We start from the raw sequence: 22403 nt of genomic DNA on the forward strand, positions 1-22403 counted from the left end.
GGAGAGAAGGATTGGGTGGTTTACTGTGTCAAATGCAGCAGACAGGTCCAGAAGAATGAGAACAGAGGAGAGGGAGGAAGCTTGAGCGGAGTGGAGAGCCTCCGTGACAGCGAGGAGAGCAGTTTCAGTAGAGTGCCCAGCTTTAAAGCCGGATTGGTGAGGGTCAAGGAAGTTGTTTTGAAGGAGGTAGTTAGACAGTTGGTTAGAGACAGCACGTTCAAGGGTTTTAGATAAGAAGGAGAGAAGGGATACCGGTCTGTAGTTATGGACAGTAGACGGGTCAAGAGTTGGTTTCTTGAGAAGAGGCTTGACTCTGTCTGTCTTAAAGGCAGCTGGGACAGATCCTGTGGATAGAGAGGAATTGATTAAGGTGGTAAGGAACGGAAGGAGGTCTTTGGAGATGGATTGGGCGAAGGGGATAGGATCGAGGGGACAGGTGGTTGCCCGCTTGGATGTGACCAGCTTTAGAACATCATCAGGGGAGAGGGGGGAGAAATCTGATAAACCAGAGACTCGGTGTTGCGCAGTGGGTTTGGGAGGAGAGGTAGCATTGTTGGTGAGAGGTAGAGGGAAGGAGCTGCTAATGTCATCAACCTTCTTTTCAAAGTAGGTGACAAAGTCATCGGCAGACAGAGAGGAGGAGGTTTGAGGAGTGAGGAAAATGTGGAGAACAGTTTCCTTGGGTTAGAGACAGAGGATTGAATTTTGGAATGGTAGTATAAGGCTTTAGCAGCTGATGCAGATGAGGTGTAGTTGAGGAGGAGAGAGAGATCAGGGTCTAGATCATCAGAAAGGCCAGATTTTCTCCATTTCCTCTCAGCTGCCCGGAGCCCTATTCTACAAGCTTGCAGGGTTTCAGACAGCCAGGGAGCGCGTGGAGTGGATGGTGCCGGCCTTGAGATCTGTGGACAGAGAGAGTCGAAGGATGAGGAAAGAGAGGACAGGAGGGTAGAGGAAGCTGCATCAGTAGAAAGAAGAGAGAGGGATTCAACAGAGGGTAGGACGGATAAGACATGAGGAGTCCTGTTCCTCCTCCTCGTCCAGAGAGTCTAGGGGAATGAGAAAAGGAGTAGGCATCAGAGAGGGCTGCCGGAGTAGCTGTGTTATCCGGTGTAATCCATGTCTCTGTGAGAGCAAGGAAGTGGAGAGACATGAAGCAGGCATAGGCTGAGATAGCCTCTGCTTTCCGGACCGCTGATTGGCAGTTCCAAAGTCCTCCCGTGACAGTGAGGTCGTGGTCAGTTGAGCATGGTGAGTAGATTAGATTGGAAGGGTTGCGAGTGGAGGTGTAGCGTCAATGTGTCCTCCTGATGTAGGAAATAACAGGAATGGGGAGAAAGCACATTGCAATTTTTTGCCGGTATAGAGGGAGCGGGTTAGTGGGAAATGTTAGATACAGGTGGGCTCAATACACTCAGGGTAATGATTTAAAAAAAAAAAAAAATAATAATAATAATAATTTAAGTAGAATTAAAATACTTAGTAGTATGGCCTTCCTCGATGGAGTCCACAGATAGACTCCTATGTCTTAGTGTCTGGAGTCGTTGTGTCAGTCGCTCTGCGATCGTCACAAAATAAATGCAGATCCTGTGATTGCATCCCCTCCCACCTGACAGTCAGTTAACGACCAGACAGGTTTCACCACTCAATCCCAAATATCCCGAGCTGTTGTTATTAATTTCAAACACAGTTTAAACTGTCGCCATTCATTTGGAGTCATAGCACAAGGGGCACTGTGTTTCATTACGATCTGCCTGCAGTGTGGCTAGTGGCCAATTAGCATTTTGCCCCTGCAGATCCCTCATGCTAAGAGGGTTGAAACAAAGCTATCTCTCTATGTATGGACTGTCTTGGCTTTAGATGGCCTGCAGTGCCAACACACGCACCATTACTTACACACACACTGCTGATCAGGCTCTTACACTCTCAGCAATGTTATTGATGAGGTAATTAGGCCAGTCAATAAATGGAACTGTAGGAGCAAAGCCGGTTTATACTCTCGCCATGCGCACACACACACACACACACACACACACACACACACACACACTCACTCACTCAGTCTCCTTTTTCTACCTCTCTGCAGCTCTACACAGTTGTGCATAATGTAAAGCACTTCAATGATGTCATAGAGTTTGGGGAGAACCAGGAGTTCACAGACGACTTTGAGTACTTGGAAACTGGTCTGAATAGCAACCAGCCACTCAACACACGATGCCTTAGGTAAGAACCCACTCAAGAATCCACATCCCCACCTTTGGAAACCACTTTGACTTAGCACCCTACCCTCTACCCTCATGGTTGGACCACTGGTTCTACTGCTGTATGTTTTCTCATCTCGATTTTTGAAAGCAACAACAATCTTCCACATTTGCTCTTTTGCCCTGTCATCATTTGTGTACTTAATGTTAACTCACAATAAACACGATAGGGTAGAAGTTTACCAATCACTTAGTGGACTCTAAGCATTTCGATACACAGTCCTCTATGTCTAGTATTGATTCTAGGCTTTGCATTTGCCATTGGAGTCTGCTATTGGTGTCTGTCAACATGAGGACCCAAAGAGACGTCAATGAAAGTCAAGGAAGCCATTATAAGGCTGAAATATCTGAAACATAGCCAAAACCTTAGGTTTGCCAAAATCAACAGTTTGGAACATTATTAAAAATAGAAAAGCACTGGTGAAAAAGCACAATTGCAAATGGGCTGATGACCAAAGAATGCTCACCATAATTAAAAAAAACAACAACTGTCCCACAGATGAAGAACACTCTCCAGGAGGGAGGCGTGAATGTGACTACCATCTGCAGAATATGTCACCAGCTGAACTACAGAGGCTTCAAACCACTAATTATCCTCAAAAAGGACGGTCAGGTTACAGTTTGGAAAAAAGACCTAAAGAGGTCTGGAAAACGGTCTTGTTCACAGAAATAAGACAAATATTATCTACCACAGTGATTGCAAGAGGAAAGTTTGGAGAAAAAAGGATCTGCCCAAGATTTACAGTATACCACCTCATCTGTGAAACATGGTGGAGGGGGGGTGCTATGGTTTGGGCATGTATGCCACAAGGACTGGCTAACTTGTCTTAATTGATGATGATACTGCTGACAGCAGAATGTATTCTGAAGTGTACAGAAGTTGTCTGCTTGAGTACAAGCAAATGCCTTCAAATTCATTGGATGGCGCTTCATCATACAGTAAGACAATGACCCCAAACATACTGCCAAAGAAACTTAGGAGTTTTTCAGGGCCAAACAGCGGAAAGTTCTTGACTGGCCAAGTCAATCTTCAGATCATCTGTCCACTTTTCCCAGAACTCTGCAGGCACTTTTAGGTACTTTTTAGCAAACTAGTGGCTTGTTGCTAACTAGTGGTTTACACCTTGCAGTGTAGCCTCTGTAGTTCTGCTAGTGAAGTATTCTGCGGATAGAAGTCCTACCTCCTGGAGAGTGTTCCTGATCTGTGGGACAGTCGTTGATCTGTGGGACAGAGTTTTTGTTCATTATGGTGAGCATTCTTCGGTCATCCACTGTCGGTCTTCCTTGGCCTACCAGGCCATTTACGATTGCTGAGCTCACCAGTGTTTTTCTTCTTTTGGATGATGCTCCAAACTGTTGTTGTTGGCAAGCCCAAGGTTTTGGATATGTTTCTGATTTCTCAGCCCAATAATGGCTTCCTTGACTTGCAGTGACAACTCTTTTGTCTTCATGTTGACAGACCAATAGCAGACTCCAAAAGAAAACGTTAAAGGCTCTCTTATGCCTGCACAAATGATGTGACGGAACACACCTGACTAAGCAGAAACACCTGTCAAGCCAATTTTCCAATACTATTGGTTCCCTGAAATAGGGGGACTATGTGTAAAAAGGGTTGTAATTTCTAAATGGTGAAACCAATTAACCAAGAAAACATTAAAGTAAAGCTGAGAATCTCTACTTCAACCTCAATAATAATTTTATTTCAAATCCAAACTGTTGTAGTATAGAGCTAAAAAAAGACAAAATGCTTCCTCTTTCCAATACTTATGGAGGGCACTGTATGTATCATTTGAGGTTGGAGAGGGTGTAGTGGGAGTTCGAATCACTTAATTTGCTTTTGACTCAGGCTAGTGTTCTGAGCAACTGCTGTGTTCTGTGGCAGTTGACCAGCTGAGACCAAAATATTTGCATTCGATTGTCCTGCCAAGGCATGAGGCCAGATGAAGTTGTTTGCTATGGGTAAAACTAAAATAGTTGTAATCACCCAAACCACAGTGTTTACTAAACCTTTTATTGTTTTGATCTCAGCGAATGTTGTAGCCAAGCTTTGATCAATCCATCCATTCACATCTTGAAACCAGCCAGCAGCAATGTTGTTTGTTGCTGTATCTTAGAACGGTCACGTGAGACAATTATTCATCAAAATGGTTTGCATTTTGGTCTTCACCATGCATCGTCCATGGGTATGTAAATGTGATAATTACATTTATAAAATATAATTTATTACCAATTAACTTAATTCGGCCTTGACGCCTGATTACCTGATGGTGCCCGAAAGTCGCATCTTAATCGGTTGTATAGAAATAGTTGTAGGTATGACTTGGAAAACATCAGAATTTTTATGCACATTTTTTAAGGTACCTGGTAAACAAATTGTTTGAATATTCAGGGGATGTGTAGACATTGGCACGGTGAGCAGACATACGAAATAGTGTAGAAATCAGCGCTCAAATGGCTGAGAAATTTGCCACGGTGATTTGGCATTTTCAATGGTAGCTCGGTTCAGGCCATAACTAGGCGATCGCCAATAATACTTAACCTCCTCTATTTTCATTCTTTCTCTCTCTCTCTAGTATAATCAGTCTGGCCACTAGGTGTGCCATGCCCAGTTTCAGGATGCACCTGAGGGCCAGAGGGAAGGTGGCTCAGGTTTTCAAGATGCTGAACGATGCCCCGCAGCATCCGGTAGGAGTCGCATCTATTCAAGTCTTCAACCAGAATCCACCCCACATAGCTACAACTGACACCCCAACCTCACACTCTAAAGTGGGCTTTACTGAACCTCCTTCAGCTTATTTGACCTTTCTGCTGGTGTGTGACCTCAGGTGACCTGTAGATTTTACACCCAGGATATTTAACAGCCAGTTTGTGGCTGTAGTTTTGGAAAATCACTGAATTAAAAAGAAAAACATAATCGGCATAATTTCCTTAGGACCTTTTCTCTTACATTTGACATTTACATTTTTGACATTTAGCAGACGCTTTTATCCAAAGCGACTTACAACAAATACATTTGTCAAAGTAAGTGAATCATCTATACATCAGTCATCATAAGAAAAACAAATCTATGCTAGGACCAGGGGCCATTGGCAGTCACAAGAAGAAGGAAGAATTACTTGTTTATTTTGTTTATTTATAATGAATTTACAGGAGAGAAACTGTACAAGGGGGTAGTGGGGATGAAGAGATCTTTAGGAGGGACAGTCAAGATGGAGCCTGAAGAGATGGGTCTTCAGTCTACGACGGAAGATAGGTAGTGACTCTGCAGTCCTGATAGCAGTGGGAAGCTCGTTTCACCAGCGGGGCGCCAGGACAGTGAAAAGCTGTGACCAAGCAGCGCGACTGCTGCATCCACGTAGAGGCGACGGTGCCAGGCGGCCAGCCGAGGTGGAAGCGCGGAGTGATCGGGCATGGGTTTGGGGGCTGACCATTGCTTGCAAGTAGGGAGGGGCTGTTCCCTTTGCCGCCCAGTAGGCGAGCACCAGTCTTGAATCTGCAAAGGAGGGGGGTGACATGGGAGAATTTGGGGAGATTGAACACCAGCGGCAGCATTCTGGATGAGCTGCAGAATGAGATTGAGAATGATGAAATAACAGGAATGGGGAGAAAGCACATTGTGATATTTGCCGGTATAGAGAGAGAGGGTTTGTGGGCAATGCAAGATGTAGGTAGCGCTCAATACACTCAGAGTAGTGAAAAAAGAATCAAATAGAATAAAAACTACTTAGTAGTCTGGCCTTCCTCTCAGGCCTTCCTCGATGGACTCCACAGATTGACTCCTTTGTCTTTGTGTCAGGAGGCTGTCGCTCTTTGACAGTCAGGATAGAAGTACAGATTCTGTAATTGCTGATGACCTTAACAGGGTTGCAGCCCCTCCCACCTAACAATCAGTTAACGACCAGACAGATTTCACCACTCAGTTCAAATGTATTTAGTTCTAATCAAAGCTGAGTCGGACTTAAAAACCTTGCAGAGAAGTTTCAGCCCCTCCCACTAGAGATTGACAGCAATTGGTTTCAAACAGATTCTTTTCAACAGAAACTAGGTCCCAGGGCTTCAGGCAGGATTGATACAGCAATAAACAAGATTAAATTAAATTACTCAGTCAAATGTATTTGGACTGAGTGGTACTCTTACCTCGTTTACTTCAGAATGGAGAAAATTGCCTTTTTAAGTTATTATTATTATTATTTTAATATGCTTTCACTGGTATGATACTGGAGATGATGGATATGATGTTAACAAATTGTGAAGTGTCCCTTTAAGCTAGCAATTGATCCTGTCTCAGGGTCCATTACATATGTCAGATACTTCAGAATATTTGAAGCGTGCTCATTTTGGGAGGACTTGGCACTCTATTCCATAGGTTCCATTGTACCAATTTCAATAAATGGAGCACAGCTGAACCTCAAATTATCTCTTCAATGTTGATGTTTTCAAAGTAATGTGAAAATACCAGGGGACATTTCTTTTTAATTTTATTTTCCAGACTTCAAAAATATTGCTTGCACTTTAAAAAAAGAAAACACCATTCACCCTTCCTCTTCTCCTCTTCCTCTCCTCTGTGTAGAACCTGTCTCTCTGCACTGCCTCTCTGATGTACATTCTGAGCAGGGACAGGCTGAACATGGACCTGGACCGGGCCTGCCTTGAGCTGATGCTCCGCCTACTGGAGCTGGAGCAGGACCAATCGGCCCATGAGGACCAGCTCACGGCCAAAGAGGTGAGCAAGGTCAAGGAGAAGATACGCAAGCTCTGCGAGACCGTCCACAACAAGCACCTGGACCTGGAGAACATCACGGTCAGTGGGATGGGGGTGTTGGTGAGGATGATGATGATAATAGATTACATTTATAAAGAGATTTTCAAAATTCGGAAAGTACTTTTCTCTTGCAAGGATTTCCCAAGCAGGCTCTGGTTGTTTCAGACTATTAAGCTATCTCATCAAGTGATTAGAACTGTAGCTGTCATTGTGAAGAAGTTCATTCTGAAGTATTGTGTGTTTACTCTAGACGGGTCACTTGGCCATGGAGACCCTGCTGTCGCTGACCTCTAAGAGGGCTGGGGACTGGTTCAAAGAGGAGCTGCGCTTACTTGGGGGTCTGGACCACATTGTAGAAAAAGGTGTGTCTGTCTTTCTGTCTGTCAGTGTTTTTTGCCACCGGACAATGTGGCGGGCAACATTGCGTAACGCATTTGGGCGTCCACCCATGGTGCTCAGAATCACAAAAATTACATTTAGATCGGGGTGTCCAAACTTTTTTTTTTAAAGAGGGCCAGATTTGATCATGTGAAGATGCCCGGGGGCCAATGGTCCCTTCTGACATTTTTTTTAACAATAAAAGTTACATACAAATGCACTGTTCTATAACAATTTTATTTTCATTGTCACAATTATCATTTTTTTTAATTGCAATGGAACCAAATGTAAGCCACTCGGGCGTAAAAAAATAAAATAATAATTCTGCCTTTCTTTCACATCTGGAGTCAGATAACATAGAACAAACTGTATGGAATACCTTAAACTTCCATTTAGTTGATAAAAATCTTAACCTCATGTTCATTTTAAACATGACTTATTATGAGTAATGCAAAGTCTGTTAACATTTAAGTTTAAAACATATGACTCTTGCTCTTGTCTTTCACAAGATCATTCAGAAAGTAATATTTTGTGTCACATCTACAGGTACATAACACCAGCAGGCAAAATTATTCAAAAGTTGAATACAGTTATAAATATATGCACTTGGACTTATGGCACTATAAGTCCAAGTGCATATATTTATAACTGTGCTTTTGGCTTTCACTGTTAATAGTGGCAGATGTTACCATTCAAAACACTCAGAATTTCAGATTGACCAAGAAACAGGTAACTTACTGACACTAATGAGAAGGGTGACAATGAGATCTGGATTTCAGTAGACAGGCCAGGTCTGGTTTGAGGGCAGTGGTTGAGATGTGTAAAATGTCACGTAGGTGGAAGTCACTTAGTCTTGACCTCAAGCAGTTCTTGTTTAAGTTCATGACAGAGAACGTCTGCTCACACAAATATGTATATGTATATGTATAGGGCTTTAGAGCGAATAGAATTGATTGCCTTTACCACGGGTTTCATAACATGATCAAATTTGAGATGTTTTGCGCAGAGAGCCTGCTGGTGAATTATACAGTGGAGTATAATAGCGTTACCTCCTTCTTCGCTGACTTTGTTGCAGATCAATGTGAACAATCCACTTCGTTCACCAACCATGGCAGGCGCACCATCGGTAATAATCCCACTAACTTTACTCCATGGTAGTTTCATATCGTCAACAGCTGTACAAACAGAAACGAATAAATCCGTTCCTCTTGTTTGGCCTTTAAGGCTTTGGAGGTCAAGCAGCTCCTCTTATGTTCATGTCATCGTCAACTCCTCTCAAAAACATCAGTAGCTGCGCAGTGTCAGATGCATCTGTGCTTTCATCGCAGGCTAATGAAAAATAATCAAAAGTCACTCCCCTGTCCCCCAATGTCTCTGAATATCTGATGATATGTCCTCTATTCTCCGTGCCACAGTGTTACGAGCCAGGCAAACATTAGCAAATTCTTGCTTCTTCTTGGGGCAAATGTTCTCCACCATTTTCATGACACAGTCTTTGATAAACGTACCCTCTGTGAAAGGTTTGCCATATTTGGCGATTAACATGGCCACTTCGTAGCTTGCTTTGGTGACGTTTTCATTTGACTCACAGGCCCGTGTGAAGAGTCGCTGTTGTTCGGCCAAAGCAGCTTGGAGTTGCTTCACTTTTTCAGCGCGCTAACTCCCTGTTAGCTTGTCGTATGCGTTAGCATGTTTTGTCTGGTAGTGTCTCTTTACATTACAATATTAAACATGGTAACAGTCTCTTGACAAATTAGACAAACACAATTCCTCTGATTTTCAGTGAAAAAATATTGTAATTCCCATCTGTCCTGGAAGCGTCGGCCCTCACTGTCAACTTTCCTCTTTTTATTTACAGGCGCCATGGCAGAAACTAGCGAGAAGTGTTCACAGCAAGGTCACAGAGCCATATAGAGTTCACCATGCGGTGAAAGGAGAAATTGCATTTTGAACCTTTTATGATTTATTTATTCAGTTTGACAGCCCTAGCGGGCCATAAAGAATACATTATTAAACCGAAGCTGCGGGCTGTGTGAAATCTGACCGGACTTTGGACATGCCTGATTTAGATGATGGTAATTGATCTAAACAGAAATTAGCCTGTAAAGTTGGAATAAAATAAAGTTGAACAATGTTTTTATACAAACATGACATGTTTGATTGAAAAGCAAAACATTGCAGCCTGCCCAGTGCGTCTTCATGCCTGGACCTGATAAACAGCTCTGATCACGAAAGTGGCACATATACACTTGTCAGTACCCTATATCAAATAGCGAGAGACAGAAACATAATGTGAAATGGAGGAGGATCACCGGATTTTGGCTATTTATCCCATTTCCCACAATGACAGAGGAACATTTATTTTTTATATATTTTAGGGCATTTCTGCTTTATTGGGACAGAAATAGAAGAGATTGACAGGAAGGATGAGTGAGAGAGAGGAGGGATGACATGCAGGATATGTCGATGGCCGGAATCGAACCAGGGACCTTGCGATAATATGGTATGCACCTTAGTCTGCTACGCCACTGAGCAACATAAAAAAAAACATCACGTCATAATATTTTGTTTTCATAGTCATCATGCCACATTCAATCATTCACCCCAACGTTGTAGGTGTGTGCATAAATTAGGCTACCTCTTCAAACATCGGAGCGTGAGCTCTGTGTAAAATCTTTCAAAGCGTTATCAGAATATTTGTTCAAAACGCCTCTTTTATGGAGCAGCTCTTTCAGAGCAGAAAGCAGAAAGTTACGCTTAATGAAAATGTTAAGCCTACCGGTAGACTACCTCATCAAAGCTCATGTTATTACGAGAGGGAGAAAGTCTGTTCCCCAAAATGTCGGCTACAGTCGGTCTGTAGGTCTATACTCGCTAAATTAGCCTATATTTGTTATCACGTGGGTTGGAGCTTCAACCGGACCCGTCAGGTTTTGGTGTCTTTGTTCATGGGTCCGTTCGGGTTTGGGTCTGACTGTCCATGGGTCAGTTTGGGTTCGGTACAATTTGGCCATCAACAATTTTATTTATCGGCTTTTCATTCTTTTCATCGGCCAAAAGCTGGCTTATTACCAACTAACGGAAAGTGTGTGTGTGTGTGTGCGTGCGTGCTTATGTATGTGTCAGAGTTTCACTTTTTCATTGTGTTGTTCTGTAGTTGAGAGTTCATATCAGGTCATATTCAGTAGGGCTGACCCTGTTTAGTCGACTATTTGGTCGTTTTGCTCTCAGTCGACTGAGATTTGTTGTTTTTCTCACAGAGCACGAGCTACAGTGCACACAAAGTTATCGCCTTATTTCCCTGTCGGAGCACACTTATCCATTCTGGAGACCAGGGGTAGCACAGCCAATCATTCTAAGATATATGCTGCGATTGAAATTATGAAAGATTGTATTATGCTAGAAACATGGTGCAGCACTATTAAAAAAAATAGTATTATTCTATAACAAATGTATTTTCCGAACTGTTGGGTTTATTTATGTTAACAAGTCATGCCAAACATCCCCTCTCGTGTGACTTGCTCCATAATTCGGCTGCCCAGTCGATTGGACCACTAAACATATTCTTGAGTTCTGATGGCTGTTGAAAATACAAGAATCTCAGCTTTCTCACCATGCTCAATGTGTGTCTGTAGCAAGGTTCGTTCGTACACAGAGGCAGACGCAGTATGTTGGTGAGGGAATGTTGGTCCCCTTTATTAAGACAATACTTTCCACTCTTTTCAGTCTCTGGCTTTTCAGCCCTTGGTAATGCTCGGCGACTTTTCAGTCGTCGTTCTCTCTTTCTCTCCTCTTTCCGCCATCCCAGCCCACCTACTGAAAAGTAGAGGCACACACATCTTAAGCATCTAGTCAACGAGGCTTCATTTGCAACAGGTGTGCAACGGAGCCTCGCTGACGTAACCCTGGCCACGTCCTGTAGCTCCCTCTACAGGCCGAACGCTGCATGTCCCCCCACATACCCTCACCGCCCGACACAGGCCGGGGACACGACGGCCGACAACCTACTCCCTCGCGTTCACATCCTCGCGTTCACATCCTTCATGCGGTGGAGCCACTGGAGGGGAGCATGGTCGGAGTAGAGGGTGAAGGCGCGACCCAGCAGGTAGTAGCGGAGGGCGCTGACCGCCCACTTGATGGCCAGGCACTCCTTCTCCACCGTGCTGTTCCGGCCCTCCCTCTCCGACAGTTTGCGGCTCAGGTACAGCACCGGCCGGTCAGCCCCCTCCACCCGCTGGGTCAGCACTGCTCCCAGGCCTCTATCCGACGCGTCCATCTGTAGGGAGAAAGGGAGGTTAAAATCAGGCGCATACAGGACCGTTTCTCCACAAAGAGCTCCCTTAAGGGCCTCGAACGACCCCTGGCACTGGCCCGACCATTGGACCGGATCCGGGGCACCCTTCCGGGTGAGGTCCGTCAAGGGACTGGCCAGCTCTGAAAATCCCGGCACGAACTGCCGGTAATAGCCAGCCAGCCCCAGGAAGGCCCTCACCTCCCTCTTCGTCTTGGGCCGCGGAGAGGCGGCTATGGCCGCAGTCTTTTCAATCTGCGGCCGCACCTCCCCCCGACCCAAGTGGTACCCCAGATACCGGATCTCCCTCCGCCCGATCACGCACTTCTTCGGGTTGGCCGTCAGCCCCGCCTGCCTCAGGGACCGCAGAACAGCAGCCACACTCTGCACATGCTGCGCCCAGGTGTCACTGTGAATGACAATGTCATCCAGGTAGGCCGCAGCATAGGCAGAGTGCGGCCGCAGAACGCGGTCCATGAGGCGCTGAAAAGTGGCTGGGGCTCCGAACAACCCGAAAGGGAGCACCGTGAACTGGAATAGCCCGAGCGGAGTGGAGAATGCAGTTTTCTCCCGGGATACCGGCGAGAGTGGAATCTGCCAGTATCCCTTTACACGCCTCACACCTCCCTCTCTGTCGTGCACGCACCCCGGTAGCCCTCTTTACCGCCTGAGGAAACCCCTCCCAATCTACACCTAGAATCAGGGGATGCGTGAGGCGCGGGCTAACTGCCGCCTGTACACTATGTTTTTTTTTCCCTCATAATGAATTTCGATAGCGACCACAGGATATTCGTGAATGTCCCCATGCACACACTTCACCAACACCCTCGACGCCTTCAACAATGCCCCCGGTCGAACCAGGCGCTCCTGGATCATGGACTGCATGCAGCCCGAATCCAAGAACGCCTGGTGCGTATCATGCTGTATCCTTACCGGAACACGATACGCCGCTCCTGGTCCGGGGGGAGGGCCCGGTATGTCGCCGATGCAGACGACCTGCTCCACCTCCATCACCGGGCACTCGGCCTGCACATGGCCCGGCCGTCCGCATCGCCAACACACCCCCCCTGTCGCTCGGGGTGCTGCCTGTGGGGCCAGGGCTGGCTCCGGATGTGCGCGCCCCTGCCATCTCGTCCTCGGGGCGGGCGCCGGCCTTTCCCCTTCCGGTCCTTCGGCTCCTCCCGGGCGCCGGCCCCCCGCCCCCTGGCACGGGGCCGGGGTTGGTCGTAGTAGCTCCCGTGGTGGGAGGGAGAGATGGTCCTCTGCCAGTCCTACGGCGGCCGCGAGATCCTGGGGTCGGTGGTACTGGACCCATGCGGCGGTTCGGGCCGGGAGCCCCGTGAGAAATTGTTCTAATACTACCCGGTCCCCGACCACCTCCGCCGAGCTGTTTCTTGGGTGCAGCCACCGCCACGCGCTGTCCCGCAGCCGCTGGGCGTAGGCGAAGGGCCGACTCCCCTCCTCCATCGTCAGGGCCCGGAACCGGCGACGGTGTTCCTCCGGTGTGAGGAATATTAATGGTGTTATTAATCAGTATACATAATTTCATTACAATACCATCTAAATACCAAGTAAACTTTTTCTCACTGTCACATGGGTGCGTTCCTTTGAAGCTCACTGTAGTAGTGTAACTTTGTATGCGGTTGATGTTATGATGGTAAGGCAGACCTACAGTAGGTAGGAATTTAGAAAGTTCCCACTGGTGTGACGATGTGGTGGGCGTCCCGACGACTTCCCCTGTGAGTTTTTTTCAGGTCATTCGCAAAACAACCACCAGGAGGCATCGTTTAGCATGATGGATATGTTTACATTGCAGGAGTACTGTACTGTAGCTTGCTGTATGAGTTGTTTCAAACGCGCTGCGTTTTGTACAGTATCATAGCTTCGGTAGGCTAAGAAGTTTGGTCTAGCTTTATACAGTAGCTTAACTTTACATGGTGATGAGAGCTGTTGAAGGATGTTTGCACTGCGTTTTGACCCATATAGCTTCGGTCGGCAAAAAAAGTTTGGTCTAGCTTGTATAGCTTAACTTGGATATCCGACGAATTTATTCAGCCCAAGACACCGGCAGTCGCCACTTGTATCAATAAAAAAATCACTGACAGGTTTGTGTGGTGATTTTTATTTATTAACTGTAGCAAACAGACCTGTGTCAACAAATATCACTTGGTGCGTTTCTATTCCCAGACTAAAACCTAAAATCCAGTGTGACTGGAACGAGATGTTCCCGAGCCAGCCAGGAGTTGAACGTTTATCGTGACATACTGTATTGTTGATGGTTTAACAAACAAAGGCGTGACAATTTATCTAGCACACTCTCCCCTTCAAACGATCCACTAAAAAATGCTATACAAAATAAATGCATTATTATCCAACTGAAACCCAAAATCCTCACTCCTGTCCCGCGTGAAGATTTGTTGCATTATTAAAGCCGACTCACGCTTATTCATGTCAGACTGCACTAAACATTTCCCCCACTTCTCTGCGCATATGAACACATTTATGTCCATGTAGCTGAAATGCCAGAATCAACTGAGAAACATATCCTATGAGTTAATTTTATATGCACTTTCGCGGACACACTGCCACATACACTCACCTTACACTTTATTAGGAACACCTGTACAACTTCTCATGGTGGAGGTGGTGTAATGGTGTGGGGAATGTTTTCTTGGCACACTTTGGGCCTGTTAATACCAATCAATCATCGCTTGCCACAGCCTATTTGAGTATTGTTGCTGACCATGTGGATCCCTTCATGGCCACAATTTACCCATCTTCTAATGGCTACTTCCAGCATGATAATGCACCATGTCACAAAGCAAAAGTCGTGTCAAACTGCTTTCATGAACATGACAATGAGTTAAGTCTTTTTCAGTGATCAGTCACTGGATCTGAATTCAACAGAACACCTTTGGGATGTGGTAGAACGGGAGATTTACAGCTTGAAAGTGCACCTGAAAAATCTGCAGGAATTGCATGATGTCATCATGGACCAGAATCTCAAAGGAATGTTTCCAACATCTTGTGGAATCAATGCCACGAAGAATTGAGGCTGTTTTGAGAGCCAAGGGAGGGCCCTACCCAGTATTAGTATTGTGGTCCTAATAAAGTGTTCGGTGAGTGTAAATTCCATGTCTGACATAATTTTATGAAGTGTCCATGAAGACATTAATTATTTCTAAATTAAGGTTCATCCATCATCAGACATCATCACCCCCCTCACAGGATTTTAGGCAGCACCCCCCCCACAAAATATAATTGCGCTAAAACATTTCCCCCACTTCTCGCTTGGATACAAGTAGCACCATCTTCGCCACCCAGCTAAGCTTCCCACAACAGCTGACACACAACAATATCTTGCAAGCTGCTTGTTTTTTTTCTCTGGGAGGCCTGCAATTTGTAGGCCACGTACTGTCAGGTAATGCATATGTCTGGTAATGCACATGTCCAAGGCTCCCAAATATCAATATTGCTAGCTGACATCTGAAGCCAAGACCAGTAATAAGTGTGACTAGGGTCTGGTATTTTAACAGTTTTGTAGAAAAGGCTTCCTCCAGGTAAAGATTGAATGAGCAGCCCACTTCTAATATGGTCACCTCTCCAGGATTTTTGAACAGCATGGAGCTGGATTGCATTATCAAAACCCAACTCGCGTTTATTCATGTCAAAATGCGCCAAAAATACAGCCAAAACGCTGAATTCACTGAGGAACATCATAACGCTTTCACTTTCGCTTTTGTTTTTAACAATGTCGTTGGCAATCAAAGATAGTTACTATATCATTACTAAATATATCATTTAATTTGCCTTGAAATGTTTACATGGTAGCGCTGCCAAGTTCACAGCGTTGGGCAGTGCCACTCTTACATTTATTGGGGAGAACCCTGCTCTCTTTGGCTTTCATCAACAACAACAATGTCAGGTGTGTTTGGCACTTTAGAAAAGACCTTGTCATCATTCTCACTGAACCAACTTGCCATAACACGGGAATGCTTGTGAATTTTAACTGTTGATGGACAATGCGGTCATGCCTGGGAATGTAAAGGCCTTTGTATGCATGGCAGCCATTAGTGATATGTGCCACTGACTCCATTTGATGTACAGTACCAGTCAAAAGTTTGGACACACCTTGCAAAGCTGTCATCAAAGCAAAAGGTGGCTACTTTGAAGAATCTAAAATATAAAACATATTCTGGTTTGTTTAACACTTTTTTGTTTACTACATAATTCCATATGTGCTCCTTCATAGTTTTGATGTCTTCAATATTAATCTACAATGTAGAAAATAATAAAAAATAAAGAAAAACCATTGAATAAGAAGGTGTGTCCAAACTTTTGACTGGTACTGTACATTGGGGTGCATAATACAAAAAGGCTTGTGACTCGCAGGATACCGGAGTGCAAGGTTATACTTAGTTGGCAGAACCTGTAGCCTTGCTTTAACAGTAAAGATCAGTATGTCTTCGCCTGTCCTATCGTTTTTGTACATGGAATATGATACCAAATTGTCAACAAAGTCCAGAGCCGCAACTTTCCCCTGCAACTGCAGGCATTAGCTGCTTCTGTCTTATACTGAGAGAGTTGTCCTTGATGATGAATGTTGTAGCTCCTGAGATGTTCCGTCAACACGGGTCTGTGACCACTGCATCAGATGAAGACACTGGTTCCATTTGTGGGTTAGTGTGTGTCCATTTTATAGGTCATTGAAGTCCGACCAGACTCCAAAGCCCGCAGCACGTGTGTCCTTTTTCCGATTGGTCTTCTTGAAGCCCAAAAAGTTGTCCTCTGTGCCAGTTTCCCATGGGACCTTCTGTGTCTTCATGTCTAGGAGAGAGAAAGCTCTGGCTAGCTCCCGCACTGCTGCGTCATCACTGTTAAGTATATTCAGGAGATGAGTTGTTGTATTGTATATCCATTCAACATTTGAGTCCCCCAAGCCCCCCTCTTTCCGGCTATAGAATATGACATCTCGAGTGGAATGTGTGTTTTGGCATAACCATGTTCTCACCACTTGAACAGTTGTTATTCATTTCTCTCAGAACATTCTGTGGAATATTTACACTGGCAAACAGATGCTGAACCTTTGCTAGGGCCACTTCTCTTACAGCCTCTAGCTTCATGACCACAGGCAGAGGGGACATTTACAGGCAACATTAAACTTGTGTCCAAGGTAGGAATATGTTTCATGTTGAGGGGTCGATCAGATTTGGATTTGTACCAACGGTTGCCTCCGCTACGTCTCTTACTGCACATTTTGTCCTGACCATTTCCGAAATGTGTCTGTGCATGAGATCATGTCTTTGATAACATGCTCCTCTCTAGAGGAGATCTGGACATCATCAGCATGCCCCTGCACTGGGTTGGAGACCTAACCTGGGCTGGGGCACACTGGCATAGCCATTTCAGCCACTGATTGAAGGCTAAAATGAAGTTAACAGCAGCCTGTTTTTATTCCAATCCTGAGTGGGATTGGTTCTGTCACCTGCTTTCCACAGATAACTTGGAGAAAAGAGTCTTTGTACACATCTGATATAATATCCACCAGGGTTCTCCCCAGGATTTTTGAACAGCAATGGCGCTGGATTGCATTATCAAAACTCGACTTCCGTTGATTCATGTCAAAATGTGCAAAAATACAGCTAAAACAGGAATTAATTGAGGAACGTCATAACGATTTCGCTTCGTTTTTAACAACAATGTTGTTGGTGATCAAAGATAGTTACTCTATCATTACTAAATATATAGTTTAATTTGCCTTGTAATGTCGAAAGGTTCACAGCATGGCGTGGCGCAGCGCTACTCTTACATTCTTTGGGGAGAACCCTGTCCACATATGGCTGAGGCAGGTGTATTTCTTCAACTGCACTGGGCATTACACTACCACATAGAGTACCAATAATGTCTCTGAAGTCCAAAAACACAGTATAAAACTTTGAGGATTCATGCTTAAAGTCAACAATTCCAGTTTTTAGGCAGAATACATGCTCATTCATGCCCTGGTGATCAATATGCCTTTTGTTTGGGAGAGAGTGGCACAGAGTGATGGTGTCCCAGACAAAACGCAGTAACATTGTTACCTCCAATTGGAAATCCTCGCGAGTTGGAAACTTTCTCAGGATCCGTGCAACATACAGTCATGAGAAAAAGTTAGGACACCCCCCAAAATATTAAGTTATTCTCTTAAAAATATGGACATATCAATATGTTATCTTCTTTCTAACAATGTCTATAGATAAAGGGGATGTAATTGAACAAAAAACTATGAAAATGTAACTTTGTAATCATTTATTTAACGAAAAATTAACAATAATGCCAATTCCTACTGAGGAAAAAGTTAGGACACCCTATGCCCTAATAGCTAGTATTGCCCCCCTTGGCTGAAATAACCTCAATTAGACGTTTCTTATAACTGTCTACAGGTCTCTGACATCAATTGGGAGAAAGTTTTTCCCACTCCTCCTTGCAGAATTCTTTCAGCTGTGGGATGTTCGAGGGGTGTCTTGCATGCACAGCCAGTTTCAAATCAATCAATAAGATTAAGATCCGGGCTTTGACTTGACCATTCCAGAACTCTCAATTTATTTTTCTTGAGCCATTCCTTGGTAAATTTACTGGAATGTTTTGGGTCATTGTCATGTTGCATGGTCCACATCTGCTTCAGCTTCAACTTTCGAACAGATGGTCTCACATTTTCCTCAAGCACCCTCTGATACAATACAAAATTCATAGTGGATTCTATGATGGTGAGCTGACCAGGCCCTGCTGCAGAAAAGCAGCCCCAAACCATGACATTTCCACCCCCATGCTTCACAGTTGGTATGAGGTTCTTGTTCTCAAATGCTGTCTTGGTTTTGCGCCAAACATGTCTACTCTTACTGTGCCCAAATAGTTCAACTTTGGATTCATCTGTCCAAAGCACATTGTTCCAGAAGTTCTGGTCTTTCTCTAGGTGTTCTCTGGCAAACTTTAGTCTTGCCCTGATGTTTTTTTTTGACAGCAGGGGTTTCCTCCTTGCACACCTCCCATGTAATGCAAACTTGTTCAGTCTCTTTCTTATGGTGGATGCATGTACTTTGACATCAATTGTGGCAAGAGATACCTGTAGGTCTCGTGATGACATTCTGGGATTGTTGGAGACTTCTTTAAGCATCTTTCGGTCAGCTCTTAGGCTGAACTTGCTTGGGCGGCCTGACCTGGCCATGTTGGTGGTGGTTTTAAATGTTCTCCACTTGTAAATTATTTTCCGGACAGTGGAATGGCCAATTTCGAATAGTTTGGAGATCTTTTTATATCCCTTCCCAGACTCATATGCATCTACAATTTTTCTTCTGAAGGCCTCAGAGAGCTCTTTTGATCTCGCCATGGTGATGCAACTCACTTCAACAATCAAGAGCAAACCAAACTAAATATCTGAGGTTTAAATAGGACAGGCTCCTCCAAAATCCTCTAACGCTGTTCTAATCATTTGCACCTGATGTGGTGCTCTTTATTATAATTTTAGGCATTTTAAGTGGAACTAAATGTGGGGGTGTCCTAACTTTTTCCTCACAAGAAGATTGCATTTCTATTAATTACATTTTACCAATCATTTTTTAAATAATTTGTTTCAGTTGTATTTGTTTAGTTATATTACCTCAATTTTTCAATATTGTTCAAATGAATATCAAATGTCCATATGTTTGAATATGTTGAAGAAGACAAAGGTTTTCATAGGGTGTCCTAATTTTTTCTCATGACTGTACTTCAGTAGTGGACTTCCAAAAGGTCTCCCGTCCCAATGTTTTGCGGAGAAGACACCATTCTTGTGGAAAGCTTCATTCAGAATAGCTACCACGCGATTCCATTTCCCCGGATCGCGAGGAGAGACACAGTTTGTTTTATCTTGGAGCAGTTTAGTGTTAGTGTTTTCCTGAAGGCTCTCTCTTGTTTCTGGGAAGTGTTCCATTCATGTTGGAATGGTCATTCACAGGCAAATCTGCCCAGGTATCTCCACTCGCCAGGTGTATTGGGCCTAGGTCATGGATGCGCCATTGCACCCTTCACTGGCTCCCGGTAGCAGCTCGCATCAGATTCAAGACCCTGGTGCTCGCCTACCAGGCTGTAAAGGGAACAGCCCTACTTGCAAGCAATGGTCAGCCCCCAAACCCCTGCTCGATCACTCAGTTCTTCCACCTCGGCTGGCTGCCTGGCACCGCCGCCTCTAAGAGGATGCAGCGGTCACCCTGTTCAGCCTTTTTGAGGGGGGGGGGGGGTCAATTATGCGCGTTTGGATCACTACTGGTTGTATCCAAGGCTCGAGCAGTGTTGCCAACTTGGCGCCTTTCTCGCTAAATCTGGCGACTTTCCAAATCCTCTTAGCGACTTTTTCTGGTGTTATTGGAGACTTTTCTGGTGTTTTGGAGACTGTGACGTGAAAGCACGTATCGCTCTGCATTTGCTGTCCTCAACGAGCAGCGGGTGCTGCCGTGAGCCCCTCCCCCGTCCCAAAGCACTCACAGGCGGTCAGTCTCACAGTAGCCTCGCGCAGCAGTCCCAGCTGCAGTCAGAGCAGAGAGGAGACCCACACCACTCCGCGTCTAGACTGCAAATGAATCACGCGTGCGCAAAGCGTCCGCTGATCCCGCCCTGGCTTACAGAGCGGGATGTAAATGTAAATATTTCTTCACTGTCACACTAAAATAAATTACTGCATTTGACTCACACAGCCTCAGTCACTTACTCACCTCGTCCACTGTGTGTGTGCCTCTCTGTGACATAAGCTAAACATCTAGCTAGCTAGCTCATTATGTTTAAACTGTACGCTCAAAAATACAGAAAGGAGTGGGGATCAAACCCTGAATTCAAAGGCTGGTTGAAGCCGTTTATTGGAGATGATACACAGGCATACTGCATGTATTGTAAGGCAGATTTCTACGCCAAACTTTGTGATATGAAAAAACACATGACAACTCAAAAACATATTCAAAAGGCGCAAAGCCTTATAACAGTTCCACCCAAAGCAAGCTGCCATTAATGAGTAAAAAAATTGACTTGACAAAAAAGGCTGAAGCCACCATGGCATTAGCTATTGCTGAACACTGTTCCATGCTAGCATGTGATTACATTGGAGAAGCATGTAAAGCTGCTTTCTCAGACTCCACTGCTGCTACTCACTTCAAAATGCACAGGACAAAGTGCACGGAAATGATTAACCCATTTGTGCCGGATGCTGCGCGACGCAACATTGAATCTACCGCCAGTTGCTGCGTGGCGCAGCATTTTTGATTTGTTGTACTTTTCATGAGTGCAGCATATAATGCACTGTCATTGGTTCAAATACACATGAGGTGGGTCTTGTTGATTTTTTAAAACCACGTGAGCACCCAAATGTCGTGTGGTTCGCCGAAAATCAATCAGACATACACGTGCGTTTAAAAAATCTACAATAAACGCTGATTGATTTACGTGATTTTCGGCGAACCACACGACATTTGGGTGCTCACATGGTTTTAAAAAATCAACAAGACCCACCTCATGTGTATTTGAACCAATGACAGTGCATTATATGCTGCACTCACGAAAATTACGACAAATCAAAAATGCTCCGCCACGCATCAAACGGCGGTAGATTCAAAGTTGCGCAATGCAGCAACCGGCGGTAGATGCAATGTCGCGCGGCATTCGGCACAAATGGGTTAATGGTGTTCTAGCACCATACTTTCTAAAAAAGTTGGTCGCAGATGTGGGTGACCATAGTTTCAGCCTCCTCCTCGATGAGTCCACAGATATAAGTGTTTCTGAGTACCTGGGGGTTGTGATAAGGTACTTTAGTGACACCAAACACACAATTGTCTCAACATTTCTGGGGCTTGTTGAGTTGGAGGGAGGAGATGCCAGATCTATAGCCCGAGCTGTTGTGGCTTTCCTGGAGAAGTGTTGTCTTAAAAAAGAGAAACTCCTGGGGATAGGGACTGACAATGCCTCCGTTATGACGGGGATTAACAATGGGGTCCATAAAGTGCTGAAGGAGGAGTATGGCCTCAAAGATCTGGTTCTTATTCGCTGTGTGTCACACTCTGCAGCTTGCTGTAAGTCATGCTTCCAATGACACCATCCCCCGTAGTGTGGAGTACTTGGTACGGGAGACTTATAACTGGTTTTCAGTGTCTCCAAAGCGCAGGGAGGCCTACAAGGCCATATATGAGACCATCAACTGTGGGGAGAAACCCTTACAAATAACCAAGGTGTGTGCCACACGTTGGCTCTCCATTGAACCAGCGGTTTCACGCATTTTGGACCAGTGGTTAAACTGCATTTCGCATTCACCAAGTCCAGTGAACACTGCTACATGGCTGAGGTTTTATACTCCATGTACAGTGATCCTCAAAACATCTTGTATCTGACTTTTTTGAAGTCAGTGCTGGGTGAGGTACAGTTGGCCATCAAGGCTTTTGAGGGGGAGCAGGTAGATCCTGTTAAACTTTTGACAGCTTGGTTAGCCTGATAAAGTCTGTGAGTAGCAGGGTGCTGAATCCACTGGCAAATATTGATGTACTCAAAGAGCCAATTGATGGATACATCAGTCCCAAACCATACCTTGGTTACCTTTTTGAGTCAAAGGCAGCTGAGCTCCACCTTGCGCCTGAGGACAAGAACAATGTCCAAAAGTGGTGTGTAGCCTTCACCATCTCCCTCACTAACGAGTTGAGGGTGAGACTGCCGGACAACA

The 22403-nt window shown here is 44.9% G+C and overlaps 1 protein-coding gene across 2 annotated transcripts in view; it reads left to right on the top strand.

Moving 5' to 3' along the window:
• Positions 1-22403, top strand: part of LOC310824222 (wings apart-like protein homolog) — a 69020-nt gene that overhangs the window by 16268 nt on the left and 30349 nt on the right. Inside the window, exons 8-11 of one of the 2 annotated variants that reach the window (XM_083697047.1) lie at positions 2087-2223; positions 4835-4946; positions 6832-7062; positions 7274-7385. In XM_083697047.1, coding sequence (XP_083553173.1) covers positions 2087-2223; positions 4835-4946; positions 6832-7062; positions 7274-7385 — 592 coding nt within the window. The remainder of the gene's footprint in view (positions 1-2086; positions 2224-4834; positions 4947-6831; positions 7063-7273; positions 7386-22403) is intronic. The other variant, XM_083697048.1, reaches the window with a different exon arrangement.

This window comes from Argentina silus (genome assembly GCF_951799395.1).
Source record: "Argentina silus genome assembly, chromosome: Y".
NCBI classification, from domain to species: domain Eukaryota; kingdom Metazoa; phylum Chordata; class Actinopteri; order Argentiniformes; family Argentinidae; genus Argentina; species Argentina silus.